Source organism: Staurois parvus, unplaced genomic scaffold, assembly GCF_062004578.1.
Source record: "Staurois parvus isolate SC_StPar_1 unplaced genomic scaffold, SC_StPar_1.0 ptg002051l, whole genome shotgun sequence".
NCBI classification, from domain to species: Eukaryota; Metazoa; Chordata; class Amphibia; order Anura; family Ranidae; genus Staurois; species Staurois parvus.
In genome coordinates this window covers 24,315-38,831 of record NW_028319847.1, presented here as the reverse complement: position 1 = coordinate 38,831, position 14,517 = coordinate 24,315, and the positions used below count along the sequence as shown (strand labels likewise).

Here is a 14,517-nt window from a genome sequence, read left to right as displayed (position 1 = left end):
TTTGTTTAGAAAGTTTGGAACCCCTGTCCCATAGGGTGAAGTTCCTCTTTAACAGAACCTGGACTACAACAAAGGAATGAATCATTGCCATTTTTTCAGGAAATCGAAGAAAGTGTGCAGCTATGTCAAATTAACTCCTGTAGCTTTGAGCTACAAGAAAATGGCCTCCATCTGCTTCCATAAAACTTTCACCGGAAACGCATCTGGCAGAGGATACAAGGCCATGCCCACCCAATTGGGCTTTGCTGACAGCGCATGCGCACTAATGTCCGAAGTGTAGCTTTTGGAGGAGCGCCTGGGCAATCTGCGCTTTTTGATGACGGAAGAGAATGTGTCTGTAACGTTCACGTGTGGCTCCTGCACTTGCGGAGTGTGTTAGTGTTCTGTATTGATGTACAGAGAGTGAGCGGAACGAAGCTTTGTGTGAGGTGGCAGCATGAGGGAAACTCCGCTCTCCAACTGTGAGAGAGCTTTCCTGCTGCGAGCAATCAGTGAGAAAAAGGTACGAGCAGTACACACTGGCTTCATATAGATACATATGTAACCGTGAGAGAACAAATCCAGGACAAAGTGTCATCTTCCCATGCAGTGGGGCTGTGCCGGGAATGCATGGGTTAAATGCTTGTCTTAAGAAAGGACCAGTTTACAGACCTTACAGGGGCCGGACTGTGGCCAGTGGGAGTTAGCAATGCCCTACCTTTAGTATAAGGGGGGGGGGGGATAGTGCCCCATCATTGGTGTCAGTGGGAGGAATAGTGCCCCATCATTGGTGTCAGTGGGAGGAATAGTGCCTCATCATTGGTGTCAGTGGGAGGAATAGTGCCTCATCATTGGTGTCAGTGGGAGGAATAGTGCCCCATCATTGGTGTCAGTGGGAGGAATAGTGCCCCATCATTGGTGTCAGTGGGGGGGAATAGTGCCCCATCATTGGTGTCAGTGGGAGGAATAGTGCCCCATCATTGGTGTCAGTGGGAGGAATAGTGCCTCATCATTGGTGTCAGTGGGAGGAATAGTGCCCCATCATTGGTGTCAGTGGGAGGAATAGTGCCCCATCATTGGTGTCAGTGGGAGGAATAGTGCCCCATCATTGGTGTCAGTGGGAGGAATAGTGCCCCATCATTGGTGTCAGTGGGAGGAATAGTGCCCCATCATTGGTGTCAGTGGGAGGAATAGTGCCCCATCATTGGTGTCAGTGGGAGGAATAGTGCCCCATCATTGGTGTCAGTGGGAGGAATAGTGCCCCATCATTGGTGTCAGTGGGAGGAATAGTGCCCCATCATTGGTGTCAGTGGGAGGAATAGTGCCCCATCATTGGTGTCAGTGGGAGGAATAGTGCCCCATCATTGGTGTCAGTGGGAGGAATAGTGCCCCATCATTGGTGTCAGTGGGAGGAATAGTGCCCCATCATTGGTGTCAGTGGGAGGAATAGTGCCCCATCATTGGTGTCAGTGGGAGGAATAGTGCCCCATCATTGGTGTCAGTGGGAGGAATAGTGCCTCATCATTGGTGTCAGTGGGAGGAATAGTGCCCCATCATTGGTGTCAGTGGGAGGAATAGTGCCTCATCATTGGTGTCAGTGGGAGGAATAGTGCCTCAACATTGGTGTCAGTGGGAGGAATAGTGCCCCATCATTGGTGTCAGTGGGAGGAATAGTGCCTCATCATTGGTGTCAGTGGGAGGAATAGTGCCCCATCATTGGTGTCAGTGGGAGGAATAGTGCCCCATCATTGGTGTCAGTGGGAGGAATAGTGCCCCATCATTGGTGTCAGTGGGAGGAATAGTGCCCCATCATTGGTGTCAGTGGGAGGAATAGTGCCTCATCATTGGTGTCAGTGGGAGGAATAGTGCCCCATCATTGGTGTCAGTGGGAGGAATAGTGCCTCATCATTGGTGTCAGTGGGAGGAATAGTGCCCCATCATTGGTGTCAGTGGGAGGAATAGTGCCCCATCATTGGTGTCAGTGGGAGGAATAGTGCCCCATCATTGGTGTCAGTGGGAGGAATAGTGCCCCATCATTGGTGTCAGTGGGAGGAATAGTGCCCCATCATTGGTGTCAGTGGGAGGAATAGTGCCCCATCATTGGTGTCAGTGGGAGGAATAGTGCCCCATCATTGGTGTCAGTGGGAGGAATAGTGCCCCATCATTGGTGTCAGTGGGAGGAATAGTGCCCCATCATTGGTGTCAGTGGGAGGAATAGTGCCCCATCATTGGTGTCAGTGGGAGGAATAGTGCCTCATCATTGGTGTCAGTGGGAGGAATAGTGCCCCATCATTGGTGTCAGTGGGAGGAATAGTGCCTCATCATTGGTGTCAGTGGGAGGAATAGTGCCCCATCATTGGTGTCAGTGGGAGGAATAGTGCCCCATCATTGGTGTCAGTGGGAGGAATAGTGCCCCATCATTGGTGTCAGTGGGAGGAATAGTGCCTCATCATTGGTCTCAGTGGGAGGAATAGTGCCCCATCATTGGTGTCAGTGGGAGGAATAGTGCCCCATCATTGGTGTCAGTGGGAGGAATAGTGCCGCATCCTTGGTGTCAGTGGGAGGAATAGTGCCCCGTCCTTGGTGTCAGTGGGAGGAATAGTGGCCCGTCCCTGGTGTCAGTGGGAGGAATAGTGGCCCGTCCCTGGTGTCAGTGGGAGGAATAGTGGCCCGTCCCTGGTGTCAGTGGGAGGAATAGTGCCCCGTCCCTGGTGTCAGTGGGAGCAATAGTGCCCCGTCCCTGGTGTCAGTGGGAGCAATAGTGCCCCGTCCCTGGTGTCAGTGGGAGCAATAGTGCCCCGTCCCTGGTGTCAGTGGGAGCAATAGTGCCCCGTCCCTGGTGTCAGTGGGAGCAATAGTGCCCCGTCCCTGGTGTCGGTGGGAGCAATAGTGCCCCGTCCCTGGTGTCGGTGGGAGCAATAGTGCCCCGTCCCTGGTGTCGGTGGGAGCAATAGTGCCCCGTCCCTGGTGTCGGTGGGAGCAATAGTGCCCCGTCCCTGGTGTCGGTGGGAAGAATAGTGCCCCATCATTGGTGTCAGTGGGAGCAATAGTGCCCCGTCCCTGGTGTCGGTGGGAGGAATAGTGCCCCGTCCTTGGTGTCGGTGGGAGAAATAGTGCCCCGTCCCTGGTGTCGGTGGGAGGAATAGTGCCCCGTCCCTGGTGTCGGTGGGAAGAATAGTGCCCCGTCCCTGGTGTCGGTGGGAAGAATAGTGCCCCGTCCCTGGTGTCGGTGGGAAGAATAGTGCCCCGTCCCTGGTGTCGGTGGGAAGAATAGTGCCCCGTCCCTGGTGTCGGTGGGAAGAATAGTGCCCCGTCCCTGGTGTCGGTGGGAAGAATAGTGCCCCGTCCCTGGTGTCGGTGGGAAGAATAGTGCCCCGTCCCTGGTGTCGGTGGGAAGAATAGTGCCCCGTCCCTGGTGTCGGTGGGAAGAATAGTGCCCCGTCCCTGGTGTCGGTGGGAAGAATAGTGCCCCGTCGGTGGGAAGAATAGTGCCCCGTCCCTGGTGTCGGTGGGAAAAATAGTGCCCCGTCCCTGGTGTCACTGGGAAGAGTAGTGCCCATCCTTGTCATTGTGGAGGAATAGTGCCCCAAGGGCCAGATAAAAGCAAGTAAAGGGCCACAGTTTGGAGACCACTTGTTACTTAATCCACCGATCCTCCAAGTGCAAGACCAGTCCCTGCCACTCCTGGCCCCCTGCACGCTAGTGGTCTTATGAATAGGCTGTTCCTGACATCATCTGATCCATAGACCGGCTGTGGATGTAAGGATGGCAGCAACAGTCCACCACTGGATGTGGGGGAGCGCGGTTTTCCTGAGGACAGGGTAAGTATAGCTTTTTCCTTTGCCCCAGGACAAAACAGGCAGTTAACCCATGCCTTGCAGGCATAACCCCACTGCATGGGAAAATAAAACATTTAACTGAAGTTCTGCTTTAAGCAAGAACTCTGGGCAAAATGTTCTTTTTTTCCATGCGGTGGGGCTAACTGCTAATTTTTTCCTAGGGGATTGGAGTGCTGAGCTGTACTCATCTAATCTGCTGATCCTCCAAATGCAAGACTGGTTCCTGCCTTTCCTCCCTGCCTCTTTGCAGAGAGATAAAAACTGGCACATCACCGTTGATAGGAGAAAGATTCACAGATCCCTATCTTGTCAGTTGCTGCCCCAATTGCCTGGTCCCAGCCATGAATCATTGGCCAGGACCTGGTGATTGACATTTAAAGGAGCCAATGACAGCACTGGTAGATGAGCACCTCGTACCCAGGAAAGCAGAATCATGTATGTATACATGATTCAGTAAAAGCTGCTGTAGGGCAGACAGCAAGTGGTTAATTGGTTTATGTGAAAGTTAGTGTCTACAAACTCTTATGTTTATATATATATTTGAAAATTGATCAATCTTGACATACTGAAAGCCTATCTCATTTCCAGGACAGTACTGTGGGGGGATCAGGGATTTTTACTTTTTTTACACTGTTCTTATATAGCAAAGTTTAGCTGTCATGAATGGGTTTTCCATTTATGAACAGCTTGCTTTTGATTGTGATCTGTGACTGGGTAAGCTAATCACATTGTACAGGTAGCCAGGTACCATGTGATTGCTGTGGGCTATTCACATCAAAACAGTAAGCAAGCTGTTCATGAATGGAAAGCCATTCATGAGAGGTTGTTTACACTGTTATGTCATCGCTATGACAACCGGTTACTGGCATGTCAGTTTTGCTGATCTTCTGCAGCTTCTGTCTGACCACTTCCTGTCTACATGCTTAATCTATGCACACCAGCCATGGCTGCATAGTGTTTCTTAGGGTAGTTTGCCTGATGGTGATAACATTGGACCATGCATCTATAATGTGTGTAGAAATGGTTTCTTGTAATTAGGGAGGAGCTCAGGCCTGTGTGAACATGCCTGAGCTATCCTGCCAGGAAACTGTGAAAGCTGAGAGCCAATCATAATAAGTGGAGACCTTCCCCGCAAGGTGCACATATACACGCCCCTTGCATAAATGCGGGGCGAGTTATATATTTAGAATATCATTTGCTTTGGGCTTTGATAGCTTCCTGTTGGGATAGCTTGGGTGGGTTCTGACTTGTGTCCAAACAAGCCTGAGCTGATCCCTACTTCTAATTTCCATCAGATGCCTGTGTCATAATGACAACATAGGAGGAAAATTGGGGGACAGGCACAAAGTGTTGTCACCCTGTGACAGGGAGTGTCTGAACAAAGACCTTAGTGGCAGGATCAAAAAAATAATTAAAGGAACACTGTTTAATCAGAGTATAGCATCAGGCCAATTAAACTCCTGGGATATTGATCTGGTCAGTTAAGTAGCAGGGGGGGTTATAAATCAGTTTCAGCTGCTTTGGTGTTAATGAAATTAACAGGTGCTCTAGATAGGCAACAATGAAATGACACCCAAAACAGGAATGGTTTACAGGTGGAGGCCACTGACATTTTTTTCCCTACTCATCTTTTCTGACTGCTTTTCACTAGTTTTACATTTGGCTAGGGTCAGTGTCACTACTGGTAGCATGAGGAGATACCTGGACCTTACAGAGGTTACACAGGCAGTCCAAATACTCCAGGATGGCACATCAATATGTGCTATTGCCAGAAGGTTTGCTGTGTCTCCCAGCACAGTCTTAAGAGCATGGATGAGATTCCAGGAGACAGGCAGTTACTCTAGTAGAGCTGAAGATGGCTGTAGAAGGTCCTTTACCCATCAGCAGGACTGGTATCTGCTCCTTTGTGCAAGGAGGAACAGGATGAACACTGCCAGAGCCCTACAAAGTGACCTCCAGCAGGCCACTGGTGTGAATGTCTCTGACCAAACAATCAGAAACAGACTTCATGAGGGTGGCCTTCCCGGCACCATAGAGCTGGATTGGCAATTGGCAGGTCCACCACTGGCGCCCTGTGCTTTTCACAGATGATAGAAGGTTCACCCTGAGCACGTTACAGACATGAAAGGGTCTGGAGAAGCCATGGAGAACATTATGCTGTCTGTAACATCATTCAGCATGACCGTTTTAGTGGTGGGTCAGTGATGGTCTGGGGAGGCATATCCATGGAGGGACGCACAGACCTCTACAGGCTAGACAATGGCACCCTGGCTGCCATTAGGTATTGGGATGAAATTCTTGGACCCATTGTCAGACTCTATGCTGGTGCAGTGGGTCCTGGGTTCCTCCTGGTGCAAGACAATGCCCGACCTCATGTGGCGAGAGTATGCAGGCAGTTCCTGGAGGATGAAGGAATTAATACCACTGAATGGCCCCCACGCTTGCCTGACCTACATCCTATAGGACACCTCTGGGATATCATGTTTCGGTCCATCCGGCGCTGCCAAGTTGCACCTCAGACTGTCCAGGAGCTGTTATGCCCTGGTCCAGATCTGGGAGGAAATACCCCAGGACACCATCTGTCATCTCATTGGGAGCATGCCCCGACATTGTCAGGCATGCATACAAGCACGTGGGGGCCATACAAACTACTGAGTACCATTTTGAGTTGCTGCAATGAAATTTCTGCTGCATCATTTTTTCACTTTGATTTTCGGAGGGTCTTTGAGTTCAGTCCTCTGTAGGTTGATCATTTTCATTTCCATCAAACGAAGGGGCATCCTTGCGTTCCTAACACATTACCCAATCCATATCAGTATAGACATCCAGCGTGATATTTTTACCCATTGAGATCTGATGTTTTCAAAGTGTTTCTTTAATTTTTTTGAGCAGTGTATTTAAAAGGGCTTTTGAAATTGCTTTTATATTAAAGCTTAAAAGCCAAAACATGAGCAAAACTTGACCCCCTTCCATAACACCTTGCATTTTTTTTCTTACTTTGTGAAACAAGGTCTACCACTCGGGTCCATCGCCAAAGCTCCTTCTTGGTATGGGAGACCACTAATCCATCACTGCGGATATGCCCATAGCGGCTGGCTCCCAATAGTCCCATTACACTAACATCATTTGTCTTCTAGGTCCTGAGAGGACCCTACCAGTGTCCGTTTCTCAAAGACAGTGATGTGAACACCTAAAGATGGACTTCCCTCCGCCTTTTTATAAAAAGGAGAGAAGAATCAGAAATGAAGCCCCAAGTTATCACGGCTTTAAAAAAGTCTTTTTGATTTTTTTTTTCTCATTCCAGCAACCTAAAGGGAGTGGAAGGTGGTCTGTGTTTTGCTCATAGTTTGGCTTTATATAGGATTTTTTTGCATTTGGGTTTACATATAGTTTCATTTGTTATATGTTCTTTGAAAACTGAAATCTGGGGTGAAGAAAAAATCCTTTACAGTTGGCTTCTGGGGACAGAGATAGGCCGCTGAACACACTGCTGGATCAAAGGATTTTTTTCAAAAGTCAGCAGCTACAGTTTTTGTAGCTGCTGAGTTTTATTTTTTTCACTGGAGACTGGAGCTCCCCTTTAACTCTTGTCTAATTGGGGAGGGGCCCCAGATACAAATGATTCAATGTTGTCCATTGCTGCAGTCCATGCTGCGTAGTGGTAAGAATAGGGAGATAGTTAAGTTCAGAAAGCTGATCAAGTTGTGACAGAATCTGAACTCCTAAATATTTGAGGAACCCCCCCCCCCCCCCCCGAGTCCATTTGGAATAAGAAACTATCATAAGGCAATGTCTGGATGATAGAGTGCAGTGAAACATTGGGACACTAATATTTACAGGCATTAATTTGAAGTTGCTAAAGGAACCAAATGTCTCTAGTTCCTTAAAAATAGAAGGAAACGCGACCTGAGGATTGGATTCATATAATAAATCATCTGTGAACAGACTCAGTTTGTATTAGTGGACTTTAATGTCGATGTCTCGGATGGAATAGTTAGCCCTCAGGGCATTTGCTAGGTGTTCCATGGCAGTTATGTATAGCTGCGAGGAAAGCAAGCAACCCTGATGTGCCCCATTGGAAATTTGAACAGGGACAGAAAGAAGTCCAGAGGTACCGTGGCGGTGCTGACCAATCAAAAGTCGTCTAGCCTGCACTTTTATCCCTACTGTGAGAGGAGAGAGAGCCACGGGGATTTAAAATCCCCAACTATTCCTTCTGTGACAGTATGGGATCAGTGTAGGGAGGTTTCCTGCACCACTCCTGTGTGAACTCAGGCTATGGCAAGCCTGGGTTCACACAGGAACAGTGGGCAAACTGCATTTGGTTTTCAAAGGAATCGTATTCCTCTTCAAGTTGCATGCTATTCTTTGCAGTGCAGTTTGTGTCCTTGCATTTTGTATTGACACAAATCACAACGCAAAGTATTGGTTTCAGGTATTGGGAGCATTTTCACGAGTACTCAGAATCGGTGCATTCCTAGTCAATATAATACATAGATGTTCCATTTAAGCATTTTATAACTTAACTTAATGCATTACATTTTCTTTGTAACATTTCCTTTTGTTCATATGACCAGCGTCTTGATGGCAGACAGACCTATGATTACAGGAATATTAAAATAACTTTTGGAACGGAGTATGGCTGCTGTATCGTTGAACTTGGGAAAACCAGGTTTGTCATTTGTTTATTACATGTTATGCAAAATATTTTAGCATTAGTTTATATATGTTTGGTAAACACGTTTCTCTTACTTTCATTGACTGACACAGCTCTTCTGTTCTTGACCAGTAGGGTTTATAGTGCTACCGACAGAAGTAGGACACTAGGCAGGAACACAGTACCACCTATGGGCAGTCCTAGCTGGTATAAACCCCTTCTGTGCTTGCAAGAAAGCCAGTTATTCTGCCTAGTGTTCAGGAGTAAGGACCTGGTTCCCTGCTGGCCAAGAAGCGTGCGCAGACCTTTAGCTAAGGGCTGTGTCGGCCGCGATAAGCCCCATCCTTGATCAGGGGGGTCAGTGAGTTAAACTTCTTGTTGGGACACATATATGACCAGGCACCTACCGTCCGTTTTACCCTGGCTGACAGCCCCCTCCAACTTTGATGGAGAGTTGGATCGTTCTCGGGAGTGTTACCCACTACCTCCGTGGATTGGTAAGTAGATGCTCCTCCCTTCCCTGACGCGGTATGGGGTGATTAGCCCTGTGGGCTTTTTGTCCTCCCCTCCATGTCTGTCCCTCTGGCGTGTTCCCCCACTCTCCACGAGGTCTGTGCCTTTGTGAGGCCTGAAGCGCTTATCTTGGGGCGTTGCTGTAGGGATGCAGTGCTGCTGTGGTAGGTAGCCCTGTTGGTGTCACCAGCTGGGCATGTGGCCCCTGGTTTGGGCCAGGGGGTCCGCTCAAGCCTTGGTGGCTTCCCATAGTGCTTGGTTCCGGCACTGGGGGCGTACTCTAGCTTGGCACCCCAGCACCGACCCTTATCCAGCTTAGCAGGCCGTGAGGGTCGGTGCTGGGGGGCAGAACCTGGTGTGGGCGGTTGTGACCACTGTTTAGCTTTGGGCTATTTTCTCCCTCTATCCTGCCTCCTTTGTTAAAGGGCAAGGAGGGAAATCCATAGCTCAATGGCTTGGCTTTGCAATCTGCTCTAGCACACAGGGAGAGCCTCCCCTGCAGCTTTGCATGGCAGTAACCGGTTGTCTACTACTGTTGTCTGCCATGAGCCATGTTGGGGTGGGCAGACACAGTTTGATGCGTCGCGCCCCATGATTTAATGATCCTGCTGTGCATTTGCTACAGGAGAATGCTGCGTTGTCAACTCTTTTCAGCACTATGTAGTTAAATGCTTATTCCAAGAGAGGATGAGGCCTATGCCTATGTTGCCATGCAATGGCTAGTACTGGTGGCTGCACTGTTTGCCTCAGGGAGGCGAACGTTGTAGAGTGAGGATGCCTTGTGGGCTACCAGTAAAGTAGCCATTTCCTTAAGTGCTCATAAGCTGACTAGGTGAATACTGTTTTCATTTCCCCCCCCTATTTGTAACATTTGTCCACAAGTATGGGAACAACCGCAGAAACCTTTCAGGGTTCCAAAGTGACATTCAGTATGCTTCCCTTTGGAAGAGGCCCTTCTGAAACTGTGGATCCCCCCATTTCTATCTTGAATAAGGCAACCATGCTTCCACTGAAAGAGTCTCCTTCCTTTAATGATTCTGTGAACTGTAAGGCAGAAACAGTTGCCTGCACTGTTTAGCATTAATGGTTTGGCACTGTGCCCTGTGTCGGCTATGAACTTGGTGCTTATGGAGTGGGCAGGACAGGTATTTACTGTCTACAATGAGTTGGCTGACCTGCCCTTCAGAAAGTGTCCTGAAGTCATCTAACAAAATGGCAGAGCACACACTTCCTGGTTTGCCGCGTGACATCACTGGCTCCTCTCAATGCGTTGCATCATTAAATCACATGATTTCATCCCCTGATAAAGGGAAGGGTACTGCTATTGTGCTACCAAATCTGTTTAGAGAGAAAAGGCACACCCTGGGAGCGAGTCAAAACAAATAGTGGGTGGTAAACACTTGATCCATTGTTCCTTTACAATGAAGAATTTTGCCAACATATCAACCTGGTGTCTAAACTTCACTTTTTTAGCCTGACTGTCATGTGTGACCTCCTGCTTGGTCCTGAATTGGAAGCTACCCTACGGCTGATAGGAAAATATATTTTTTGTATTATATATATATATATATATATATATATATATATATATATATATATATATATATATATATATATATATATATATATATATATATTTTCTTCTCAGCCGTAGGGTAGCTTCCAATTCAGGGCCAAGAAGGTCACAAGCATTTCAGACCTCAAATACACACATGCACGCACGGTCTGAAATGCAAACCTGGGATTCATCCAAGGAGACAAAGCCTAAAAAATATCTGTCAGGCCAGACAGGAAACAGTATGTCAGGTCATTCTTCTTTAACTTTTCTGATTAGCCCTGTTTTCTTCTTCTTAGAAACTGCTGAACCTGAAGGTTATAATTTCAGTTCCACGTTTTGGAATGTGGATGAAGCTTGGTTTCTGAAGAGCAACTCCTAGATCAATGGTCTTAAGTGATTAGTACCCTTGTTGCTAGTCGCATGAAGGCCATTTACCACAAAAATTTGGAAGACATTCAATTTCTGAAAATCTCTCAAAAAGAGAATATCTATCACCAAATATTCTCTCCATCTTGGCTTTTTTTTTTTTTTTATACAGAATGGAGTTAATATGGAACTTGCCATCAGTAAGCTAAAAGTTCAGGTTACAGCAGTTCGTGTATTCTTGGCAAAATCTTTGGCTCTGAACCTCTTATTTAGATTTTTTCTACAGCTTGAGCTAGACCAATGCCCACCAAGCATTATAAGTGGAATTTGTCTGTTTTGAAAGTGCAATTGCAGAAGGCAACATCAGGCTTTTAACCTTGAAGTCGTCACATTTGGTGGCTGTTACTACTGCTTGTAAGATATTTGAGATCCAACTATTTCTATTTGGGAGCCCTTTTTACTTCTATTTGATGATCTCATCATACTTGCAATGTTGCCTGGATTTTTGTCCAATGTGGCACCCAGATTTCACAGGCTACCCACTCAGAGGTCACGCGTGATGTCATCGGTTGTTGGGATGACTGGCCTGCTGAGCGGTGGATATGTCATTCTAGCCTGGTGGGCTGGCGGTTCAGGTGGCAGCGCTGCTCGGGCCGTTGTCGGACTACGGTCTGCCATTTAGTGACTGCTGAGGTAGACCTTTTCTCAAGTTTTGATTAGACCAAAGAGGAAAGAGGCTTCTTGTAGGTGGTGGTCCCTTCTTACCTAAGCCTGGTAAGTTCTTGCTCATTCTCTCAAAATGCTGTCCTGGAAGACTGGGGATTTCAGACCTGCATTTAACTTTATTTTCAGTAGTTTTCCAGGACAGCAAGGTTCCCATCCTGTTTATACCACGTACATGCTGGGCCCAGCTTTCCTGAATGTCTTTCTCCTGGCAGGAAAATCAACGTCAAAAACACACCCAAAGCCATGTTTTTGTAAACACGTTTAGGCATGTCAAGCGCTTGGGTGTTAATTCATTTAATTAGCATGGATAATAATTTATTCTGACCATTGAAATTAATGCTCAAGCTCTAAATGTGCCGAACGTTGAGGTGCATTAATCTTTTTTTTTTTTTTTTTTTTCCTGCCAAAAAGCTGCTGCTTCTGAGCACACTGGCAGTGGGGGATTATTTCTGCCTCTAAATGCCTGTAAACATGTGTGCATGGACACACAGGCTAACATTTAGGGGCGTTTAGAGGCAGAAAATAAAACGTAAAATGCTAAAAAGGGCGTTTTTAATGTCTAGTGTGCATGAGGCCTTATTATGTTTTTTTTTAGTTAGTAAGTTTTATCATCTTTTGGTTCTCTGGGGTACTAGTGAAGATGTCAGAAGGACCTCCTTTAACCTTTGACTTGACAATGTGTTTCCTGTCCTGTGGGAGAAGGCTTTATCCTGATATGCTGTTCTAGAACACTGTAAAGTGCTTGCTTCTAGTTCATCTCACAGTGAGTGACAAGGACACTGCATTTCTGGTAGACGCAACAGGCAATTTATGTGCTAGCTGAAAAACTTGAAAAAAGAAAGTTAATGCAGCCACCAACTTTTAGGCTACAATGTATTACATTTTTTTGTTCTTGAATTTAGTTTTTTTTTTTTTTTAAAGACAATTTTACATGTATCAGTAAAGTGCTTTTAAAATGCTGTATTATGACATTTGCATGTATAAGTGCTTTTAAAATACTGTATTATGAAAGACAACAAATGACATTCTGCATATGTCCATACACTGAAATGATGCTAACATTTTTTTTTCAGAGTTCTTGGACAGGTATCCTGTGAGCTTGTGGCTCCCAAGATGAACCGCCCAACTGAAGGAATTCTTTTTTTCAACCTTGAACTCACAGCTATGGCATCTCCAGCATTTGAACCAGGAAGGTAATAATAGTGAATTTATCCAGTATATTGAGAACAAGTGAAGCTCCATCTTCTGCACGACACTAAAAGTGTATCTATGGTCACAATTTAAAATTACATTGTATATTAATTTTCACATTGTGTTTAAATTATTTATCCAACTACTCCTATTAATCTAAACAATCTTGAAGTTTGAAAACATACTTTTTGAAGAAGCCCACAAATTATTGACCTTTATTTAGCTATCATAAGGACATAATTTTAAAGCCAAATTTCTAGTTTTGTGTTGTAATTTGTGCCAAACATGTCCAAATGAAATATTTCCTTTACTAAAAGACATGGCTGCTGTCAACGCAGTATGTAGCTTCAGCTATGTACATTATATAGCGCTGTGTTTCGGGAACAGTGCAGGGACTTCCTGTCCCATTCTGCTCAGCCATTCACAGGACATCTTGTATTTTTATGAAAATGCAAATCTTGTTCTGGTTGGCTGAGGTGGGCAATGATATCACAATCTTAACGTCAGCCAGTCTTCTATTCATTCACAAAAGTACAAGACTTCCTGTGACTGGCTGAGCAGTCCAACTTGATATTGTTTTGGGGACAGGAAGTTCTCTTACCGCTGCTTGAACACAGTGCTGTGTACTGTATGTAGCATGAGCTACATACAGTACATAGCACTGTATTCAGGTATACTGTTTATACAGAACTGACAGGAGCTTCATCCAAACAAACGTGGACAGCTTGGTCCAAACAACTATATAGAGTCTCCAAACTTTCTAAACAAAAGGACAGTTTACTGTCCTTCATTATTTAGGGGGACCAGACTGTGGCCAGTAGGAGTATGAAAGGTCCAGACATCAATGGGGAAAAAACACTGACACCATCTTTGGTATCATTGGGATGAATTTTGCCCTATCGTTGGTGTCAGTGGGAGGAATTGTTCCCCATCATTGATTTCATTGGACCCCATTTTTGGTGTTATTGGGAGGATTAGTGCCCTTTCGTTGGTGTCAGTGGGGGGAAATTACACCCCATTGTTGGTATCAGTGGATGAAATGGTGCCCTAAGAGCTGGATAAAAGCAAGCAAAGGGCCACAGATTGGAGACCACTGATATAGAGTAACAAAAACCTGGTTAGACTTTAAAAACAATATGTTACTCTTGTAGTTGAAAACTCCTCCAGTCATTGTTTTAGGCAAAGTGACAAATTGAAAAAAAGTTGTTTGCTTAGACTGAAACAGGGCAAAGCTTGGCATGATACAGAATTACCAGGTCTAAAGTTGCCATGTACCAGATAGAGAGTGATCCTCCTAAACTGAATACAGGACTAATTGAGTATTTGTACATCTCTTTTTGGTCAGATGTACACTACTCAAAAAAAGTAAAGGAACACTTGAATCAGAGTATAGCATCAAAGCAATTAAACTCCTGTGGTATTGATCTGGTCAGTTAAGTAGCAGAGGGGGTTGTTATTCACTTTCAGCTGCTTTGGTATTAATGAAATTAACAACAGGTGCACTAGATGGGCAACAATGAGACTACCCCCAAAACAGGAACAGTTTTACAGGTGGAGGCCACTGATCTTCTTTTCCCTACTTCTCTTTTCTGACTGCTTTTCACTAGTTTTGCATTTGGCTAGGGCCAGTGTCACTAATGGTAACATGAGGTGATACCTAGTCCCTACAGAAGTTGCACAGGAAGTTC

The 14,517-nt window shown here is 46.0% G+C and overlaps 1 protein-coding gene across 1 annotated transcript in view; it reads left to right on the top strand.

Annotated features, from left to right (window-relative positions):
• The first annotated feature begins 249 nt into the window (after nt 1-249).
• EXOSC9 (exosome component 9) overlaps nt 250-14,517 on the top strand; it is a 31,231-nt gene continuing 16,963 nt past the window's right edge. The window contains exons 1-3 of the mRNA XM_089664814.1: nt 250-502; nt 8,396-8,490; nt 12,712-12,831. Coding sequence (XP_089520940.1) covers nt 437-502; nt 8,396-8,490; nt 12,712-12,831 — 281 coding nt within the window. The 5' untranslated portion in view covers nt 250-436. The remainder of the gene's footprint in view (nt 503-8,395; nt 8,491-12,711; nt 12,832-14,517) is intronic.